Below are 22,736 nucleotides of genomic sequence, written 5' to 3' on the forward strand. Positions count from 1 at the left end.
CTCTTCAAACAACCATTGTGCTGTGTTTAGGAACACGAAGAGGAGGCAGCTCTATGTTTTTACCAAGGCAGCTAGAGAACTTTCACACAAAAGGAAAGAAACTGCCAAGCATTTGAGCAGTATTTGTAAGGTAGATGCATGTTACTGCACAAAACAGAGCAGAAATGGAAAGGGCTGGGTACCAAGGATGTGCTCACCACTATGAAAATATAGGTAAGACATTCCTGGGAACACTGTAGGATTTTCCCTGGGGACAATCAGGGTATATGAAGAAAGGATGTGTAAAATTTTGGGCAGTGAAGGATGGGTGGAATTTGTGGGTATTTACTTTTTAAGGCAGCAGGAATAAAGTTCATGGTCCTTCCCAGAGAAGAGCAAGTCTGGAAAGCAGCCAAATCCTTAATAAACGGTTCATGCTATAATGATGTTTGACAAAATATTATGATCTTTATTTCTATACTTTATGATCAACCCATAAAATGCATCTTTGGGATAGACAAAAATATTTTGTTTTCCCATAATCATAAAGCTGTCATACTCAGTTCAGGCACAGCCAGTGCAACATTTTCCTCAACCCCATATGCTCCATTCTGTTACCACTGATAATATGCCTGGGTCATTTCCAGGAGAAAATGTCATCACCATCTTTAGCAGTATTTTCAAAATACATTTTTGTTTTCCTAATTAAAAAAGCAAAAATATTCCTTCAGTTCAGTAATTTCATAGGACCTTATTACTGCCACATGAGACACAATCCTTTAATATTCGTGTGGGTGTTATTTCCCATGTTTTTTCTTTACCAGTAATGTAAGACCCTCTGCATAGTTCATTCTTGGTGCACGAAGGGAAGTATATATTCAGCCTTTACAAAAGGAACCTGAGAGGACCAAAAGCTACAACCATCAATATCACTCAAGAAAGAAGAAAACAGATGTGCAAATAACAGAGCTAATAAAAAAAAATAGTAAAAGCCAAATTCTGAAAGAAGCATGGCTGTGGAAGAGTTGCCATTCTTACTTAAGGACTTGGGAAAAAAAGTTTTAGACATAGTCACTCAAGACCAGAGAAAATAATTATTTGGCTTCAACCCATTTTGCAGAGAGGGCACATAGAGAACTTGAGGCAGGACCTGGGCTAAAACCCTTGGGACTGGGGTTGGAGGGTCCTGTAGTTTAATAGCCTTTGAGGGGATAGAGAGACCCAAAAACCAATAATATCACATGGAAAAAGGCTATGAGAGCAATAACATGGGTGTCAAAATTAGCAGGAGCTCAGACCATGTATCATTTGAAATCCAATTTGCGCTTGCTCTCTCATGAAGAGCTTGAGATCTGTGCAGATCTTAAACATGTACAGGTACCCCTCTCCTTTTGAAAGGCAGAGCGTCTCATTAAATCTTTTTATTCATTAGTTTTCATATCAGTTCACCATTTAAACTAGACATTGCAAGCTGTATCAGCTAGCTTCTAATTTGTACATGGCACCAATATTTCACATACAACTGGAAGAAAGATCACATATTCCTGACTATTCCATTGGACAGGCTCTGTATGCTTCTTTGGATTCAACAGTCACGATCTTGTTTGAGATGAGCATGTGAACATAGGGCCAGATTTTGTTAGTTTCTGTCCCAGAAAACTGATGGAGCACACCTCGGCGCCTGAAAAACAAAGTCCAACACATAAAGGTATTTTAAATGTCCTTTCAAAACATCATGTCATGGTTCAATCACACATCATTAAATATCAGAACTCACTCAGAATGGATATCTACAAACAAACCCATATAGATTACAAATCTAGCATGCTTTCCATGATGCTGCCTTTTTGCCTCCTTTTAAGAAAAACAATCATATTACAGAAATAATCTCAAATATACACTGATACAAATTTTTGAAAAGGAATCAAAACAAGCTTTGCTACTTTAACTCTTAATACCCATGACCCACTGGTGTACCATAATCTCCGCCCTAAGTTTGTTATGAGGCTTATAAGGCCTGTGGACTCTCTGGACAGTACAAATAATTTGAAATCAACTGCTAACTGAAGGGTTGATGTTTTAAGGTCACACCTTGGGGGGGGGGGAAAGGCTTGGTAATGTACTTTTAACAAACTATCTATATGAGACTGACTTAGTTCACTCTTCCTACTGCTCTCTCTAGCCTCTCTCATGTTATACAGTATTTTAAGAAATCATTGCTCCTGAGTGCTGCCTAGTTTTCCAATGTGTGAATGTATCACAATTTCTCAGTCCATTCATTTGCTAGTAAGCAATTTTTCAATCCATTGTTAACTAGTAAGATGTGCATAAAAGTCCAAAGGGTTAGGGTGGGAGGGATATCAAAGGGCTTGAAAGAGTTAAGATAGATCCAGTGGGGACCTAAGAAGACCGGGTGACAGTGGGCATAGAATAAAGGTGAATAATTTTATAAAGCACAATGTCCATAAAATGAAACAATGTATATGAATTGTGCATGTAAACAGATATATTTTCCAAAAAAGTAAAATATACATTACTGTTTTTTCTTAAAAAACCTATAATTCCACTCTGAAATACATGAAGTCTGAGTCAATAATACATGAAGTCTGGCATTTAAAAATAATGTTCATAACAAAGCTGCAAACTGCTGTCTTAAATTACCATATGGATTTTATTTGGCTTGCATGCTGTTAATTTTTCTTAATTTGTTGCCAATATAAAAAAATTTTTCCCTTCAGAGTCGTATTTCTGTTTCTCTTTAAAAACAGCAATCACTGGCCACACTAGGTCTGTGTTCCCTGTGGTGGTAATTGGCTGGAACAGCAAAGGCACTGTCCAATTTGACTGTCATTCAAAAGTCCAACTCAACACACCCTCTACCAGGTCTGACCAATATCCGCCTGGGCCCCAAAGTCGTCGGAATTTTCAGTTTATTATTTAAGTTTTTCCCTACAAATATAAGCAGCCAAAAATCTCCTTTAATCTCTCCAAATTAGATATTGAATATGGCAAACCATGATCTCGGCCACCTTAAGAAAATATACATTCAGATCCAATTTTACAAGCAGAACAATATGATCAGGTTTAGTTACTTTTGTCATTAACAGTTTGAGGAAGTACTGGATTTCACCTTTGAAGGCCAGCACTTCCTTTAAATTCTGAGTATTTTAGCATTTTCATAGCTTAAAAGATATAGCTCAATACACTTCCTATCAGATTCTATGTTTCTAGCTGGCCCATCACCATGGAAATATGGAAGTACACTCACTTGTATAAATCAATGACTGGTTTTGCCACTACTTTGTATTGTCTTAGCCGGGCAGCAACTGCTTCAGGTTTATCATCTTCCTGCTGGACTAATGGTTCACCAGTGATGTCATCAATGCCCTACAAAAACCAGAGAAACAAGTTAATATGGCTATGAGCTGAGCCAATTTACCCAGGTTTAAATTCTTGTACAAAACCACATGATCGACCTTTGATTGCTCCCTCCTGATGAATTAACTGTAAGTGAAAGAGGAAAGTGAAAGTAAAGGTAACTGAAAGATAAACAGGACCAACAGTAAGTTAATCTTGCTTCATGAGCCCGGATGTTAACAGTTTAGGTCTTAATGTTCAGATCTTTTTCCAAGAGTGTTCCAGACCTACTGATAAATGGTACTTTTAATTAAATTACCTTTAAGCAATGCAGCTCTAGAAATAGTCCTAAAAATTTGTATAACATACATTATCATTTCCAACCATTTTTACACATACAATTCAGTGACCCTGAATATGTTCCTCATATGCCACCACTATGTTTATTTATATGCTGTCATTTTCAGCCAAGCGACCTTATGTGATAAAACTGCTCCCTTGTGTATCCTTGTCTTATTTTCAGTAGACAAGTCCTATGAAACACCTGTTGGGTTTGAACCACTGAACTTTGAGTTAGCAATTGAGCTCTTAACCACCAGGGCTCCTCTTGTCACCATTACCACTGTTACCCAAATTATACCACCACCATTAACAGTAAGTAGGATCATACAATAGTTGCCATAGTGGCATTTCATTCAGCATTAAAATTTCAAGTTCATATATGATATATGAATTCTTAATATGAAAAAATTAAATCTCAAGTAACCAACTCTTACTTAGGAAAAGTCTTACAAATAACCAACTTTTACTTAGGAAAAACATTCATCTAGGAAAAGACATTTCACTTTCACCTCAGATCAGCTTCCAAACTCCTACCTATCTAGCCTCTCTGAGAGGAATCTCAGCTAGTTTGATTTACTAGATCAAATAAGAAAACATCTAAAGAAATCTATTAAAATTGACTAAATTACCTATGGTAATCAGAAGAAAATAGTCTTTTCTGAGATCTTAGTGAAAGTTTATAGAGACTTTGGATTTCCATTCATTCATTGTTGCACATTTTCCTCCCTGCCCACCCCTCCCCCAAATTCTCTTTTCTCTCTGAAAAGCAATATGAAAAACTCTTTTATTGTTATACAATCCCCCTACCTCAGTCCACTTTACTATGCAGCTCTTATTCTGAATTCTTATCATTAAGATAATACCTAATCAGATATTAATTTTAAACAGTAGAAGAAAATATTCTGAGGATGGAATAATTTAACTAGAAAAAAACAAAGCCCCAGTGCACTTTAACCTCCTCAGGAATCATTACCCACTTCCGAAAGGAAAATGGACAAGACACTTCAGAAGTTTGCTTCCCATTTCAATGCTCACTATGGGAGAAAGTAACAACAACAACAAAATTATATCTGTCAAAATGCAAGCTAGAGAAAACCAAACGGCTCAGCCGACTAAACTAGATAATCAGAAACTGTTTATAAAATTGAAACGTACTAAAATTTCATTACACTTCAGGGCTCTGGATTCTTAACTCACAATATGAATTACTGATAAACTACAAAATTACTATGTGTATTCCACGGCTCATGAACCTGACATAGCAAGAGAGAAGGGATAGGGAGAAAGTTAGACATTCTTTATTCCCTTCTCTGTTGTTTTATTATGGTCACGAGGTGCAGAAGCCAATCTAGGTCTTTGTTTTATATTTGCACAGAAAATACAATACAACTTCCAGAAAGAACAGAATAATTCTGGGCACCAGGGTTACTCCCTCCTGGGGAGTCTGGTCACTGCGCTAAAGAGCTGGCCCAGAGCAGCTGCTGTCTTTGGAAGAAAGATTGTAATTGCAGGTGTTCCTTCGGTGGGGGGGGGGGGGAATAAAAAAAAAGACAATTCAATATGAAGCCTTCTTGAATTACAATCTTTGCTTTAGCAGGTCTGGGCACAACCAGATTGGAAGCATTTTTGTGGGATTTCAGTGTTCCCACCTGCATTTTGATTACTCCCTAGTTCTCCCAGCCCCCCAACCCAGGCTTCTTGGAAGGAGAAGGATCCAATAAAGGAATTCTAGAACTATTTACACTCCTTGACTCAAATGTCTTCCTGAGACTTGAATAAAACTATGGTTTCCGGGAAGAGGTGGGAAATTACTCTTTTATAATACTTACTGAATCCATCTCTATTAAGCTTAATCATTTCCACAAAAGTTTTGGGTTAGTCAACAGAATAGCCACCCCTTTCATATTTGAATACTATTTAAGTTACCTTTATTTGTATTTTAGATACTGCATTTTGTTCTTGTTTTTATATGGTGCCATTTACGGCCCCTAGTCTTTTTACTCTCCCTCAAGAATCACTGACTCCTCTCCCTAATCCAGTGCTGATTCTAACATTTTTTTTCATTCAATTGTTAATGTTGTTAGGTGCCCTGATAGTGACTCTTCGAAGTTAATTTGCATTTTCTGACTAATAGTCAGTGAGCATTAAAACATAATCCTTGGTCATATACAATTACTAAGAGCTGGCCATATACACTGTGAGTACTCAACTCAATGGCACCTAACAAAACTACCAATTGGTCATGTAGAGTTCCTTTTTCAATCACTCACTCAGTGGAAATATTCTTCCTTTTCTTGCTAATTTATGAAAGCACTTTGCATATACTTACATGCACATGAGGTGGATTGAACTCCAGGTTGTATACTCTCCCACTAGGAGGGTGAATCCAGCGTCTGCTGAGACGATCTTTGAGTGTTTCAAACGGAATATGCAAAGAAATCACTAGATCCAGCTCACAGATTCTGTCCAGGGCTTCTGCCTGTACTAGAGTCCTAGGAAAACCTAAATGGGGAAGGGGGAAGAAAAGTGAAAACGCAAGACATTTCTCAATTTGTCGCTATGTGCCATTGAGTCAACTACTACTTTTAGAGACCCTGAACAGTGGCTTTGAACCTAGCCCTATGCAAAGCCAACCTCAACCTCTGACAGATGTCTTGAACATGGAACAACAACTACATTTCCTTTAATTTTCTAAATGTGGGAAGAACAGACCTGCAATTGACCTGCTTGAAATTTAGCTCTAGGAGGGTACTGCACAATTCATCTATGTATTGATTTTTAAAAAATCTTATATATTTATAAATCTTTTAAACCTTAATTTGGTAAAAGAGCTAATTGACTGGAGAGGGGAAAAAAGGAAAGATACAACATGTGAGAATAACAGTTTCACAACACTTCACACCAGTGACTCTCCAGTGATTAAAAAAAAAAAAATCAAGATTTCAACATAAATAGCAATGTAATAGTCCCAAAGAATTGCTTTTCTTTCCTCCTGCAGGAAGTCATGGATGTTCTGCTCTCTGTACTGAAATCTGTAAATGGCACAGGAGTGCCAGGCTCATTTCAGAGGGCTCATTGAGTTCAATGTGACCCAGCCCACCCTAAGGTATTTCATTGTCCTGCTTCAGGTAGTGCTTGCTTGCCAAGGACTGCTGAGAACTAGCTTCAATGCCATCTTTCTCTGGCTCCTCATCTATCTCTTTGCCAGAGAGAAGCAGCCCTCTTTTTGTTCCTCTCCTCTACAAAGGAGGACAATGAAGTTGATTTTTCTAGGTCCAAGTCCACCAGCTGCTACACGGGAGAAAAGATGGGCAATTTCCTCTCATGTAGTTTACTGCCTCTGAACACGCACTGGAGGGTCGGTTCTGACTCGATGGTACACAACCACAACAAAAATCATTTCCTAATAGCAGTAAAATCTACCTGTTCTCATAGCTTCATCTTTAGATTGTACTTTCGTTATCCACACCTAACTGATTCTTTGCCATATCTCAGATGGCACTTTGGCTTAACTAAAATTGTTCTTGTTGGCTTTCATTGTTCTTCTCTCCAAAAGCATGCCTCTGTACCTGCTTTCGTCAGCTTAGAATCTTCTTGTGTATCTTTGCATGAGCATATTCAAGGAAGGTTCTTGACTTAATATGAATGGTTTCCTATACTCTCACTCAAGAAATTGAAAATGATGTTTATTTTCTATACACTCTCCTCCTTTCTTTTAATACAAAGAACTCTATATCAACCATTGCTATATCATTTAGATCTGCCACACAAGAGCCCACTGCAGCACTCACCATGTCAACACACCTGGTTGAGAGTCACGGGGCTATTTCCAAAGTTTATGGCTGAGGAATTGGCTCATGCTTTTGCAAGTCCACCAGAAGTCATCGACATCTTACAAAATACAACAACAAAAACCTTAATACCTAAAGAAATACCTAAAAAGTGTGGACTGGAGGCCAGTGCTGGTGTACGTCACAATAATTTGGACTTTATTTTCCAGTTTCTCAAAAAAAAACCAAAACAACACAACCATTATTTAAATGGGATAAGTACCTAGTTTCTGGTAGTCTTTATTACAGAAAGAAATTTAATTGTGTCTTTTCCCATGGATAAGTACAAAGACCATCCATGTCAGTCAAAGATAAATAAAGCAAGTTCCAGCAGATTTACCTTCCCAGGACATCCTTGTTTAGCGGCCACCATTTGTCTAACCACACACTCCCATTAGGTACAGGGGTTACCCCAGGACTGCAGCTGCCATTAGAGTAAATTGTTTCTCACCTTGCTTTAATTAAGAAATACTGGTCATGGGAATCTTGATACCCAGGCACTGCTTCTGTGTCAACAGTCACCAGCTATCCCCTCTACCTTCCTCCTACACTGATTCTCTGGCCAACCATTCCCTTCTAACAAAAGCACCTACACGTTGGGAAAATTATTCTAGGAAATATGCTTATAGTGGTTTTCTTTGGCAGGGCAAAATCAGTGATTCCTTTTTCCAATCTTTTAGTGTGCCTATTTCTTAAATATATTATTTTAATAATGGCAAAAGTGATTTTTATTTTATATTGTGTTGTTGTCAAGTCAAAAACTTACAGCAGCAACCCTAGGAACAACAGATCGGAACCCTGTCCCATCCTTTTCATCCCTGATATACTTAATCCCATTTCAACTGCTACCAGGTCAATTAATTTCATTGATGGTCTTCCTTTCTCTATCTGACCCTCAACCTATACAAGTATGATGGGTTTTTTCTAAGGAATAGCCCCTACTAACAACATGTGCAAGTATTTAAATTGGGAATTGAGAGACTTTAATGTCAAGTTCTATGGGCACCTTGGTTACAGCCGTAGAAGGCAGCACATAGTGGACATTAGAGTAGCTGTCTTCTAGGTTCTCAGCTTTAGTGCTTCCTTCCTTTAGTGCTCAGATTAAGCTAGATTCTTTCAGTGTAATTCTAATAAATATATTGAAAAAGGAATACTTAATTATACAACTTTTGATTATTTCTTTTAAAAACAAATGGGATTTTCAAATATGTGCCTTCCAGAATCTAAGTATGATCTAAAATATGTCCTAGCTCATTAACAACTAGGCTTCTACAAAAAGATTTAGACCTGTTCTCGAGTAAACAGGCCCATGATGGCACAGGGAAAGGGACTAAGGGAGTAAGAATAGCACAGGCTCTCACCACCACAAAGCACAAAGTAGATAAACAGTCCACAGCCCAGCTCCATGGTGCCTCTAGAGCTCTACTCACCAGGAACAAAAGACTCGTTTATTCTTTGCTGACTCACAGTTATGGTACCAACAATGGGGTTTATTAACGAAGGAAGCTGGAGAGTTGGGGAGGCAAAGAATTCCAAGGCATAATTCCCAATAGTCTGTAGAGGTCCCTGACAGCATATTTTCCCAGTATGATACATCTTTTGACTTCCTAACTGCTGGTGCTAAGAGTGTGGACTGTGAAACAGAGCAAACTGAAATTTAACCAACCTCAATGTCTTCTCCATCCATCATGGTGCTGCCAGTTGGCCCAGTGGTGAGAATCTTTGTCTTCATGATGTTAAGCTTCAAGCCACATTAAAGAATACAGCCTTTAATTTGCAGCAAATGTTTCAGCTCCTTCTCAGTAAGTTTTGCATGAGCACAATCAGGTGTTCGTTCTGGGATTTCTGTTCAAGGTTAGCCACAATTTATTGTGGTCCACACAGTCAAATGCCTTTGCATAGTCAATGAAACACAGACATTCCTCTTGTACTCTTTGCTTTCAGCCAAGATCCACCTGACATTGGCAATAATGTCTCTAGTGCCATGGCCTCATCTACATTCAGCTTATATTTCTAGTAATTCTCTGTTAATGTAGTGTTCCAGTTGTTTCTGAATGATCTTCAGCAGGATTTTGCTAGTGTGTGATACTGTTTGATAATTTACACTCTGTTGGGTCACCTTTCTTAGGAATGGGAACAAATATGGATCTCTTCCAGTCAGTTGGCCAAGTAGTTGTCCTCCAGATTTCTTGACTCAACGTGGTGAGCTCATCCAGGGCAGCATCTGTTTGTTGAAACATGTCAACTGGTATGCCATCAATTCCTGGGGGCCTTGTTTTTTGCCAATTCCTTGAAAGCAGTCTAAACTTCCTCCATCACTGCTGCCTCTTGATCATTTGTTGTTTCTCAAAATTCTTCTGTGTCAACCAATTCTTTTTGGTATAGCTACTCTGTACTTTCTATCTCCTTTTAATGCTTCCTGTATCATTCTATATCCTGCCCATAGCATCCATAAGCATTGCATTCAAGGCCTGAATTTGTTCTTCAGTTCCTTCTTTAGCTTAAGAAATGCTGAGATTTCTACGCCCCACCCCCAGGTTTGTTTGAATAATTCACATTAAGTTCAATGTGATAAGGTATTGAACTGGATCAAAAAATTTAAGTAGTCTTACTGTTAAAAACTGAGGTGGTGATGAAAGACGCAAACAGCTGTAGAGTGGGAAGCATGTGGAAGCAGTGGGCATGCTGTGCCCAGGTTGAGCTCCCTTGTGAGTGGGTGGGGGACCAGAATGAGTCTGGTGACTAATAACCAGAAGTGCTAAGCTATAATTGTACCAGAGAGAACAGAACCCCAGTGACTCCAAACACTCTTAGAAAAGAAAGGAATTAACTGTGGCTGAGTGGGTGTATGGAGCCCTTCCTTTCTGATGCCTTTCGATTATACTGGGAAGTCAGCTGGGCTCCTCCAGAGCTTTACCAAGATGATTCAGCACTCACATTGTGCCTAATACTAAGCATCTGAAAATTCATACTTTAAAAAAAGTTACCTTTGTATTGCAATCAAGAATCAGAGAGGTTAGGTCAAAACACTATTGAAACAGTAACGAATTTGGGCTTTGATTTCTGATTCCATGTTCCTTCTTTTTTTAAACTTTTATTTTTGTGTGTGTGTGTGTGCACTTTCAAATCGGATCTGAGTGGTCCAGGAGGAATTGTCCCTCCTTCTCCAGCAGAGCATCTGGTGGATTTGAACCACTCACCTCTGGGATTGCACAGAAGCTTCTGGCCACTAGGCTGCCAGAGCTCGCCCCATGTTCTTACTAATATGTCCTCCACACTAATTCCTTTAGTTTGACTGGTGAGAAAACACTGACATCCTCTATTTTTTGTCCACCTATTATAATGTTCCTTCTTCATTATTTTGTCCACTTACGACAAAAGGATATAAAAGAAAACAAGACCTGGAGGGATGGCTTACTTGTTCATTATTATGTGCCATCGAGTTGCCTGTGTAACTCATAGCGACCCTATATACAGCAGCCCTAAACCCTGCTCTATCCTGTGCCAATCTTATTGTCTCTGACACACCTACCCCCATTACCATAGTCAATCAATCCATCTCATTGAGGGTCTTCTCTTCCTGGACTATCTCTCTACCCTCCCAAGCATGACGTCCCTCTCCAAGGACTGATCCCGCCTTACAACATGTCCAAAGTATGTCAGACAAAGCTGAGCAAAAATCAAGGGAGAAAAGGCATAACTAGAAGTGACTAGGATCAAAGAGAGTAATTTAGACATTAGTCATCTGTACCTACAATTCCAATACTGAAGGATTCTCTGGGTACAAACTGCAATGATGCAGGAAGTACCAATAGAAGAGAAAATCATAAGAGGGACTGTATCAAGAGTGGCAGACATTGAAACATTTCAGGAAGTAGCATTTTATCAGGAATATCTTTCAAAGTAACAAAAAAATGGAATATCCTTCAAATAATAAAGGAAGAAACTCCAGCTGTACTGAAGGCATTCACAAAAATAAAAATAAGTTCCTTGGAATTGATAGAATATAATGTCACATGTTTTTAAAAAAACTGATTCATCCCTGGATGTGGTCACCAATCTAAGCCAAGTTACCAGGCCAACTGACTAAAAGAGATCACTATTTGTTCATATTCCAAAACAAAACAAAAAGGTGATTAAACAGAACCACCTTGAAATCAACAATAACGTACAAGTAAAATCTTGCTGAAGATAACTTTAAAATGGCTAAAATAGTAGTTTCATGAGAATGGGGAAAAAATTCAAGATACAGAGAATAAAGTTGCTACATTTTCTGTCATCTATAAAAAAATAAAATGGGTTATTTTGGTTACATAAGTTACAATAGAAGAAACAGAATATGTGTATATAAGAGATATTTTACACTTATTAAAAGTTTTTCAGATGTTAAAACATACATTGCTCTACTATATAAAAGACACAAATGCATTTAATAAAGCTTAGCCTATTTCCTTCCTTCCTTCCTCCCTCCCTCCCTCCCTCCCTCCCCCTCTCTCTTTTTTTCTCTACTCCCTCCTTGACTTCCTCCTAGAATCACCAGATTCTATAGATAGTCCTTGCTTTGAACACTGGGAGCCCAGCTGGGAGACTGTTGTGTACCCTAGAGTTGGAACCGCCACAGCTGGTCCTCCAGCAGGTTTTCAGAGGCATGGGAGGAGATTGTCCGTCCTCCTGAGGAAGAACTGGTGGGTTCAAACCACATGCCTTTGGGATTGCAGTGAAGTTTCTTACCACTAGGTCACCAGGTCCCCATTAATTGTATTATTTTTTTTTTAATATATACAAAGGCATTTGACTATATCATAACAAATTATTGCTAAGATTGAGAAGAATGGGAATCTGGAACACTCACTTGTGCTCATGTGAAACCTATGCATAGACCAAGAAGTTGAACACTGCATGGTTTAAAATCAGAAAAGGCGTGCATCAGTGAAAGCTTTATACTGAATCACTGAAAAGTATGGCATCAGACTGACTAATCATAACCTGTGTTATGCTAATAACATAAACTGACTTGCACAAGGTGAAAACGGCCTGGTACATAAGATCAAAGATGACAGCCAGAAGATCAAGGACTGCAGCCTTCAATATGGATTACATCTCAACATCAAGGAAACAAAAATCCTCACCATTAGGTCATGACAGGTGGAGAAAAGATTGAAGTTATTTAATTTTATCAGCACACAGAGTAACAGTGGACATGTAACTGAATTTAATTTAAAAACATGTTGCACTGGGAAAAATCTGCTATTAAAGACTTCTCCCAAATGCTAAAGGGCAAGGATGCCAAAGGTATGGTATTTTCAACTATTTTGACTGTACTGTCAAAAGGACAAAGCAAGTCTATCTTGCAACCAGCATGCTCTTTTGAGGCCAAAGTCGGTGAAAAGTGAATCCTTTGGGCATGTTGTCAGGAGACCTTGGGATAAAGCCATCATTCTGGGAAAGTTAGAGAGTCAGAGAAAGAGAGGAAGATCTCCAACTAACTGGAGTCAACATAGTGATTGTAACAATGGGCTCGAACATAACAGGCAGGGTGAGGAAGTATAGGAGAGGGCTGGTTCAAAATCTGTTTTTTATAGGGTCACTGAGTTGTAGTCGACTCAGTGGTACCTACCTACCTACCACCTCCATAACAGAAGAAGTGACAAGAATTGAGATTCAACTCCCCGGGAATTCATACTGTTACGATATCATAAAGAAACTAGCAGATGCACAGCATGTTAAAAAAATGGTCCACAGAATTCTTGTAATAGAATATCTATAAATAAGAACAGTCATTCTGAACATGAAAAACACAATTTAAATGCTTTCTGAAAAAGTGATTACCTTCTCTTAATTTAGATTGGTTACTGAGGAACTAAGGAAAACTTCCTGTGGGCATGTGAGGTTGTAGTCACATTGTGCTGTCACAGAATACTGTCATGATTGTATCCTCACAGCATACACTATCCTCACTGCTTTGTTGCAGTTACTATGTCAAATCAGCCTAAGGCCTATATAAGTACCAGTTTTCTCAAGAGGATATTTGCTTCTATGAATGCTAGGGTTTTTTGTTGTTGTTTTCATAAGAGGTGAATAATAGAACTAGCATTCCGTGTTTTTTTTTTTGTAGCAAGTCCACTAAAGAAGCAGTGCACACCTCTAGGCAGCACGATTGGCCTTTCCCAGCTCCTCGTCAAGGAAATACACTCAGCATCAAGCCTCCACCAAAGCTTGGAGCTTTGTGAATGCTACTGTTAGGGTTATGTTAGGCTATCTGGAAGTCTGCAGACCCAAAGACATTAATGGTATTTGTGTCTTCACTTTCTATCATTTCAGCTTGTGGAAAGTTTCATAGGAACCTTTTAGATACCAGGAGAACAAGTTATGAGGTAAGCGTAACCATCCTCCAAAGTTCCTAATTGATGGAGTTCATCCATCCAAAGTTCATAATTGATATATTTTCAGCACCACAATTCAAGGCATCAATTCTCCTTCAGTCTTTCTTATTCATTGTCCAACTTTCACATGCATATAAAGCAATGAATACCATAGTTTAGGTCAGGTGCATTTTTTTTTTACCTCAGAGAAACATCTTTGCCCTTTGTGTATTGTGCCCAGTACAGTATGTTTTATCTTGGCTGTTTCCATGGGCGTTGGCTTTGAATTCAAGTAAAATTAAATCCTTGATGTCAATCTTTATATGTGCTGAACTGGCCCAGTAGCTTTCTAAGGGATTGTTTTTTTATGCTGGGGAGTAAATCCACCCTAAAGGTTGTAATCTTTGAAAATCACTGGTAAGTGCTTCTTGTGTCTTATTTTCTGAAACCAAGGTTGTGTCGTTCACATACTGCACATTGCTAATGACTCTTCCTCCAATTCTAATGCTGCGTCAGGAACTTTTAGTTTCTCAGGACAAGTAAGTATGGTGAAAAAGTATGAACCTGATACACATCTTTTTAAAAAAACAAACCCAAAACATGCTGTATTTCCTTTTTCTGTTTGAACAACAGTCTCTTGTCTACTTGCAAGTTCCCCTTAAGCACAATAAAGTGTTTGGCTATTTCCATTCTTTACAAGTGTCCCATTATCTTTGAAAGTCAATAAAATACATGCACATGGGCCTCATCTTTAAACTTATCTCCTTGTAGCCATTCCTGCCCCTACAAACTTCATCAATGTTCTTGTTATTAGCTAATGTGCCCAGAAGACAGATTCTGTGGACATTCATTTCTAACCAAGAGAACTACATGCAGGCTCAAATTTTGTCAACAGGTGGCAGCATTAATAATTTTTCCTTGTATAGAAATTCTAACAAAGAAGGATGTTTTTATTCCTATTAAGAGCAATCCTCAAACACAGGCTTTCTAAATGACTGGCAATAATTTCACTTTCCTATTAAACATTAATAATATATTAACTGTTAAAGTTGTCATATAGCTCAACATCTAAGATCATAATTAAGTATAAAAAATTTATTTCCTCCTCTTAACTACAGAAAGGAGAATGCTTATTAGCATGGTTTCTCTTCAGGAAATATCTACCACATGCACCCAACATAACTTTATCATTTATCAAAACCTGTCCCTATCTCTGTACACATAAGGTTAAGAAAAGCTGCTCTGTCCTAGTCATTCAAACACCTGGTCCAGGTGAAAAGCCAAAGCTTTATGCAGTTAAATTTCTCCTATGATTTGTCATACTAATTATGGTATCTACAGGTTCAATTTTGTTACCATTGGCTACTTTAGAGTCTTCTCTGATACATGGTGCCTTATTACGGCAGAACAACAGGCTCCCAGGCCTGTTCTGTGTCAGCACAATAAATGGTACAGTCTAAGTCCATTTGGTGGCTCTTATACCAATCCATCTCACTAATGCTCTTCCATGCTCTCACTGACCCTCCTCTAGACACTGTATCAAATATGATGCTCTCTGGATGATTAATCTCTCCTGATGATGTATGCACAGCAGCATGTTAGACAAGGTTCTACTACTATCCACAGATTTTTACTCAGCTAGTTTTCAGAAATATATCACCAGGTCTCTCTTCCTAGTCAACCCTAGCCTGAAACCTCCACTAAAACATGCTTCCCTTCCCATGGGTGACCTGGCTGGTGATTTTCATACCGGCAGCATAACATCCAGTATCATAACAACATTGGAAGTCACCACACTACAATATACTGACAGATAGGTGATGTTTTTTAAGACTCCAAGAAAGACTGGCTAGATATGGTGAGATATATTCCCAGCAGTGCTGGCCACTGGGCTTTGGCACCCACTTCCCCCAGCCATGCCAACACTTTGAGGGAGGCCAGCTGAAGTGGGAGGTCCCACGGCAACAAGCAGAGGCAGTACATGGGGAATAGGAGACTAGAACACTTCTGTTTTTCAAATTTGGAGTGCATTCACTCCAGAGAGAGGGCATGGAGCCAGAGTCCACCACCACATTCCAAGGCAGAAAAGCAAGCCCTCAGCATGATGGAAATAAAAAAGCAGTACTGAAGGGCGACTCCAACATCCGCCTAGGGCTGGCAGCTTGTGAAAAGGCCACGCCACATCAGTCCCCATTCTTACCTCCATTAAGATCAAGAGCCAGCATGGTTACTGCTAACCACCCAGCTTTTCCCAGTTGTTGGGAAAGCAAAAACCAAATTACAAATGCAAGCCACTGTTCATCAGCATTAATCACTCAATGACAAGCTCAAGTTAAAAGCAAGTAGTTATTCTTTGAGAGGTTTCCCTAGCCCTGAGGAGATCCAAGCATTCACAAAACCAGCCCAAAGGTAGGTTAAAATTCAACCACTATATCTGCTTTTACAAGTCTTTTCACACTTACAATCACCGTATTTATTTAAACATTGTTTGTTCTTATCTGTAAATAGTCTGTATGTATCCCATTCCATTTTTATTAAGAGATGATGAGAAGAAGCAAAGCAGCTGTGTTTCAGATGTTGGCAAGCAGAGATTTTTTAGATACATACTTTGGGAGTTCTGCATTTTTCATTGTGCTAAGAATTCTGGGATCTACTTGCTCATTGAAAACTTCCTTCACTTGTAACTATTCTAGTACACATGCTAAAATTTTTAACAAGTGTTCCTGCAATCAAGATGCTTATAGGTTAGTAGGAAATAACTTAAAAATTGAGAAATGAATGGAGATACATACAACTATAGAAATAGCAGTTTTATTTCAGAAAGCAAATGGAAACATCCCATCACATCAACAAATAATTAAATTGTGGTGCCACCGTCACACCATGGAATACTATGCAGTACTAAAAAACAATGATCTTTTTGAGAACAGCCAAATACTCTAAGGATAAATAGAGCATAAAGCCATTATTGTAAAAATAGGATAACTGAGCAAGATATATATAAATGTTTGAAAGGGAAGGGGAAAGGAAAAAGGGAGAAGGATGGAAATTACTAGGATAGCAGAGGTTGGGAGGGAGGGAGGGAGACTGACTCTGTGTGTGTGTGAAGGAATAGGAAAGATCCAATGAAGACTAGAATTTGTGATAATAGGCATAGATCAAGAGTATCCAAAGAAAGACTAGGCTAGAAAAAAAGGTCTGGCCACCCACTTCCGAAATAACCCACGAGCGCACATAGAATAGAATAACAGATATGGCAACTAAGGCTGAAGCCTCAAATTAGGAAACACAAAGGAGGAACAGTAACTGGAACATGGAATGTGAGAAGCATGAATATAGGAAAACTTGACATTGATAGGAAAGAAACGGAACACAAATATTGACATATTAGGTGTCGGTAAAATGAGATGGACTGGAATGGGACATTTTGAACGAGACGATCATACAATGCTGGAGATGAAAAGGAGAGAGGAAAAAAACGGGTCACTTTCCTAGTTAAAAAGGATCCATCCTGAAATACAATGTTGTGAGCGAAAGGATAGTATCCACATGCATACAAGAAATGTATACAACCAAAGCCAAAGAAGAGGAAAGAGATGATTTCTACCAATTTTCACAGTTGTCAAAAGTGGAGTATATAAACATACTGGGCATTAGTTAACAGAGATGGACTTGTATTGGTTATTTGGAATCAGACAATCATCTAGATGAACGGCTGTCAGATTCATTACCCAAAGGAACAAGAAGATCTATCCTGTTGTACAATGCTGTCAACAATAGGATAATATCTATATGGATACAAGGATACTTGTATCAAGTATTTTTCAAGTATATGTACAAAGCTTAGAAGCAGGAGTGGCATCCACTTCTGTAAATAGCCTCCGAAAACCCTATGAATCTGAAGAAAGGATGAAAGTCACGCAAGTGTTGAGGACGCTACGAGTCGCCTACGACTCGAGGGCATTTAACAACATAGAGAAACCAGTTGGCCTAGTGGACAGAAAGTGATGCTACCAAGTCAAAGGTGGGTGACTCCAATCTGTAGCCCTAAGGCCTGTCTTTAATTGGTTTTGGTGAAACATTCTTCTAGGTCGTATAGCCCTGGTGTGTTCACTTGCCATACAGAGGTAACTTGTGGTTGCTGTGAAGCTGAACACTCTAACACTGATGTGTCAAATGCGATAATGGTTATCTATGGTGGACAGTGTTTGGTGGTGCTCCCCGGTTAAAACAAGCTTGGAAGCAGGAGCGGCATCCACTTCCATAAAAAGCTTGCCTCCAGAAACTCTATGAACCTGGAGAAAGGATGAAAGTCATGCATGTAAATGTCGAGGACTTTCATTCATAGGGTTGCTATGAGTCACCTACAACTCGATGGCACTTAACAACAATATGTACAAAGCATTAATGCCAAAGGTTAAGAAACTGAGGCTTTATATTGACGTCTGCAGCTTGAAATGGATTGAACATACAATCAAGATAAATTTAAACGTGCATATATTGTTGTTGTTGATCACTGACGAGTTGAGCATGACTCATAGCAACCCTATGAACAAAGGGCTTGAAGCCTTTACTACAACTAATGTCGTTATTATATAGGAAAAATAATATAAAGTTGTAAAAATAATAAAGTTGTACAAATAATATAGTTGTAAAGGATAAAATGGTCACTCAACAGTATCACAGTTAGCTAATATTGGACCACAGGAAGTAGTCAAACTTCATTAGCCCTCTCTCTGGTACTACAGTCCTTGGGGAGCTAAGCTGCTAACCCAAAGATCAAATACACCAGCAGCTCCATGGACAAAGGTGGGCAATCTTCAAACATGCAATTTACTGCCTTGTAAACTGAAGTTAGGGTCATCTATGAGAGGGTTCTGGCTCAACTAATAGCAATGAGAGATTAGTCCTTTGGAATGGAACAGAAATGTATACAACAAAAAGTTGTTCCTGAAATTAAATTGGCCCCTGAATGTAGGAAAATTAGATATTGTTAAGGAAGAAATGGAACACATAAATATTGACATACTAGGCACTGGTGAGATGAGATGGACCTGCATGGGCATTTTGAGTTGGATTATCATATGATATATTACTCCGGAGATGGAAAGATGAGGAAATCCACAATAGTCTACATGTTTCCTTTTGCCAAAGGGGCCCTTTAGAGTAGTAAGAGAAGATCTTCACCCTGAAATCTACAACGTCCCTTTTCAGCAGGAAGTAGCTAAGTAATCCTTAGGAATCAGGGTGAAATCTCTCTCAGGGAAGAGTAATAGGGAATGGCAAAGGACACACTGACAAAGGAGATTAATCAGAACTGGTTTTGACAAGCACTGTGGCAATGGGTCAATTAAAACAGACTTTCAAGGGATAAAAAGTGAGGAACGAACTGGGGGATAGAGAAAATAGTGCAACAATGAATAAATGGAAATCCAAAATCTCTGTAAACGTTCATTAAAATTAATAAAATAAAATTTAAAAAAAGAAAAGGTGAGGAAAAATGGGGTTGCTTTTATACTTAGAAAAGCCATTTCTAGATTCATCCTGAAGTCCGTACGCATACAAGAAGTCCAGTGAATACCACTATCATTCAGATATATGCACCAACAACCAGAGCCAAAGAAGAAGAAACAGAAGATTTCTACCACCTTTTACAGTCGGACATGCGTCAGGATGCATTGATAATAATGGATGACTGTAATGCAAAAGTTGGAAACAGAGAAGAAGATTCAGTAGTTGGAAAACATAGACTCGGTGACAGAAATGTAGCTGGAGAAAGAAGGACTGAATTTTGCACAATCAATGACTTATTCATTGGAAAAACATTTTTTAAGAGACATAAATGCAGGTAATACACATGGATTTCACTCAGGGCAGCTCATAAAAAAGGTGATCAGACTGATGGTCTTAGGGTTTTGATTAGCTTATTTTGAAAGAGCATCTTTGGGTCTTTTTTCATTGTGTTGTTTTAGCCTTGAAGTTCCACTGAAATCTGCTTAACATCACAATAGCGGTCTCCTCCTCCTCCTCTGTGACTGAAATACAGTGGTATGTGAGTGGAAATGGAATCTTGGTCTCTTTCCTGGAAGCTGAAAATTCTACCACTGAACTACTGCTGCGGAAGTACACACTGCTACAGAATATATAATCCTCATACCATACAAGAATAACTCCCATCTATCTCCTCCTATGAGATTAACTGCCTCTGAAAACCTGCTGGAGCGTCAGCTAAGGGTCGGTTCTGACTTTACGATACACAACAACAATCTATGGTAAATAGTAAAATTCAGTGATTTCTAGAATATTCACAACATCTTTGAAGGCATAAATCAAAGTAAGATGAATAGGGACGAAGGATATGAGCCACAGGACAGTCTTTTAATAACCCGGGGGAACTAATTTACAAAAGAAAATTGTGATGCTTTAACAAAAATGAGGGGTCGAGGAAATGCAGAGAGGAGGAATGTATGCATATTAACGTTCTTACTTTTCACTACCAAGAGATAGTTCTTTATTCAAATAAAAAGCTTACCAATTTTTAAATCTTTAATGATTTTTAATTAATCTATATTGAGGACATATCTGAATTCCAGTTAGCTTTTTAGTTTTGTTGTTGTCAAATAAGTAAAATGAAATGTTTTCTTCAAAGATATACAGTATAATACACTTCAACCTGTTTATGTGCCTGATGATTATTTCTGCCTGGTAGGATTTTAAATGCTTACTGCTTTTCACAATTTTTCCCTCCCTTAAATACTTTAGTGATCATATATCATCATCATAAAAACAATGGTAAGACAAGGCAGATCCTGGAGCTACTGAACCATTTCTTGGAACAATTTATGAACCTTGTTACACAAGAGAAATAAACCTAAATGTGTTAAAGTCACTGTCGGAAAAACAACAATAAAGCAAACAAAATAAAAGAATGGCAAGAGATACTGTACTTTGAGTCTACTCCTAGTTGAACCTCAAGTGGGTTTTTCAGAGGCTTCTGTCCATCTTTTTTTCATGGAGCAGCTGGTAGAGTTTTAACTGTGCACTTTGGGAGTGGCAGGCAGCACAACTCCTTAGTAATAAGCTCAATTCTAAGCTCTCATGTTATATTACAAGGTAAAACGTAAATATATATAATAATGGGTTAATGAGATGTGCTTATTTACTAAAAATTTAGTTGATTGTCAAAATTAACATTTTAACATCTACATCCATGTCAGGGTATACAGAGATCAGCTTAGCATCAAAAACCAATATGTGAATATCAACATCATAAAACACGTACTTTTGACTACCTACTCTGTATTAAGGGAGCTAAAATGGCCTAGGAGTAAGGAGCTGCGTTGCCAACCTAAAGACACCTAGTTCAAATCCAACAGCTACTCCTCTAAGAGTGAGATAATCTCCTTCCATGTAATTTACTATTCACTGGTGGACTAGCTATGAGCTGGTTTCAACTCAATGGTACATAACAGCTTCTACTCATATAGCCAAGAGTGGTTTCCAGGAGGAGGAGTGGCAAGATTTCATCTCATATACCCTGGACACACTTCTAGGAGAGGGGTATCTCTGGAAAGGGGTCATTCTCTTGGAAAAGTCAAGAGTGCAAACCAGGAAGATCAGTAGACTGACATAATGACTGTGACAATGAGTTTACAGCATAGCAGATTCTGAGACTGGACAAGGTTTCATTCTATTGTACACAGGTCATTGTGAGGTGAAGCCAACTCAACAGCATTTAACAAGTTATGTCTTCTCACTCAAGACACTAATTCCATAACGCTAGTTGTTAACCCATCCCTGAAAACCTATGCCACAGATACAGCAAACCTAGGTCACAGCCTATTTCACAATTTAGCCCAATGTCTACTTCACAAATGAGGGCAGCAAGCTTTTCTAATAATTTTGGTGGGTGTAATCCATAGAGGTGCACTGCCAACTAGTTCAAATCTACCAGCAGCTCTGGAGAAAGAAGACCAATCTCATCAGGATTAGCCTTGGACACCCAAGAGAGGGACAACAATGATTCCTCTTTGACTCTAATAAAACGGAATGAAGCAAAAGTAGCAAATAGGCTAACTTCATCTGAAAGCTTCTGTCATGTCCAAATACAGAGAAACTCTGGTTTAATACCCAAATTAAATTTCTGAACCGAGTTGATTTTTAAACGTTGATGGAAAAGAATTTATTAACTGAAGTTATCTGCACTTTTAAATTTCCTTCTAACTTAATTTTAATATTAACTTTGACATTTACTGAACTTCCTGTTTTTTTAATTTCATGAAGTGTTTAACTTTTGCCCCACCCTCCTTTCTAGCCTCATCTGCTCATTTTATGTTCTGCTCATATTTGTGGTTTCCAGAGCACACCATGTATAAATGCCTTTTGTATATCACATTCCCTCCACATCATTCATCTCTACTTTCAAAAATTTAGGTCATGGAGTCACCGTCTCCACGAAGTCTACCTAATATAAGACCCTAACTCTCCAAAGAAGGTATATAAAAATGTATTGGGATTTGATACAAAGAAAAGACACATGATTCTCAAAACCTAGAAACCACAAAGGCTGAATCACCCTGGAGTCTAAATACTAGATGGGCCAGATCTCATCTGCCGTGTTAAGACAAAGATGCAGTGTTAGAAATTGTTGTTGTTGTTGTTATGTGCCGTCGAGTCGTTTTCAACTCATAGCGACCATATGCACAACAGCCCTAAACCCTGCTCTATCCTGCGCCAACGGCACTGCCTCCGACACACCCATCCCGATTTCCCCAGTCACTGAATCAATCCATCTCATAGAGGGTCTTCCCCTCCTGCGCTGTCCCTCCACCCTCCCAAGCATGATGTCCCTCTCCAAGGACCCATC

At 38.6% G+C, this 22,736-nt stretch overlaps 1 protein-coding gene across 1 annotated transcript in view; it reads right to left on the bottom strand.

The window, feature by feature from the left end:
* Positions 1 to 1,527: 1,527 nt before the first annotated feature.
* The window catches only part of AK4 (adenylate kinase 4), a 71,507-nt gene continuing 50,298 nt past the window's right edge, over positions 1,528 to 22,736 (bottom strand). Inside the window, exons 3-5 of the mRNA XM_006879841.1 lie at positions 6,008 to 6,180; positions 3,248 to 3,366; positions 1,528 to 1,660 (exon numbers count right to left, since the gene is read on the bottom strand). Of these exons, the coding sequence (XP_006879903.1) occupies positions 1,528 to 1,660; positions 3,248 to 3,366; positions 6,008 to 6,180 (425 nt within the window). The remainder of the gene's footprint in view (positions 1,661 to 3,247; positions 3,367 to 6,007; positions 6,181 to 22,736) is intronic.

This window comes from Elephantulus edwardii, unplaced genomic scaffold (assembly GCF_000299155.1).
Source record: "Elephantulus edwardii isolate Elephantulus edwardi_28Jun2011 unplaced genomic scaffold, EleEdw1.0 scaffold00005, whole genome shotgun sequence".
NCBI lineage: Eukaryota > Metazoa > Chordata > Mammalia > Macroscelidea > Macroscelididae > Elephantulus > Elephantulus edwardii.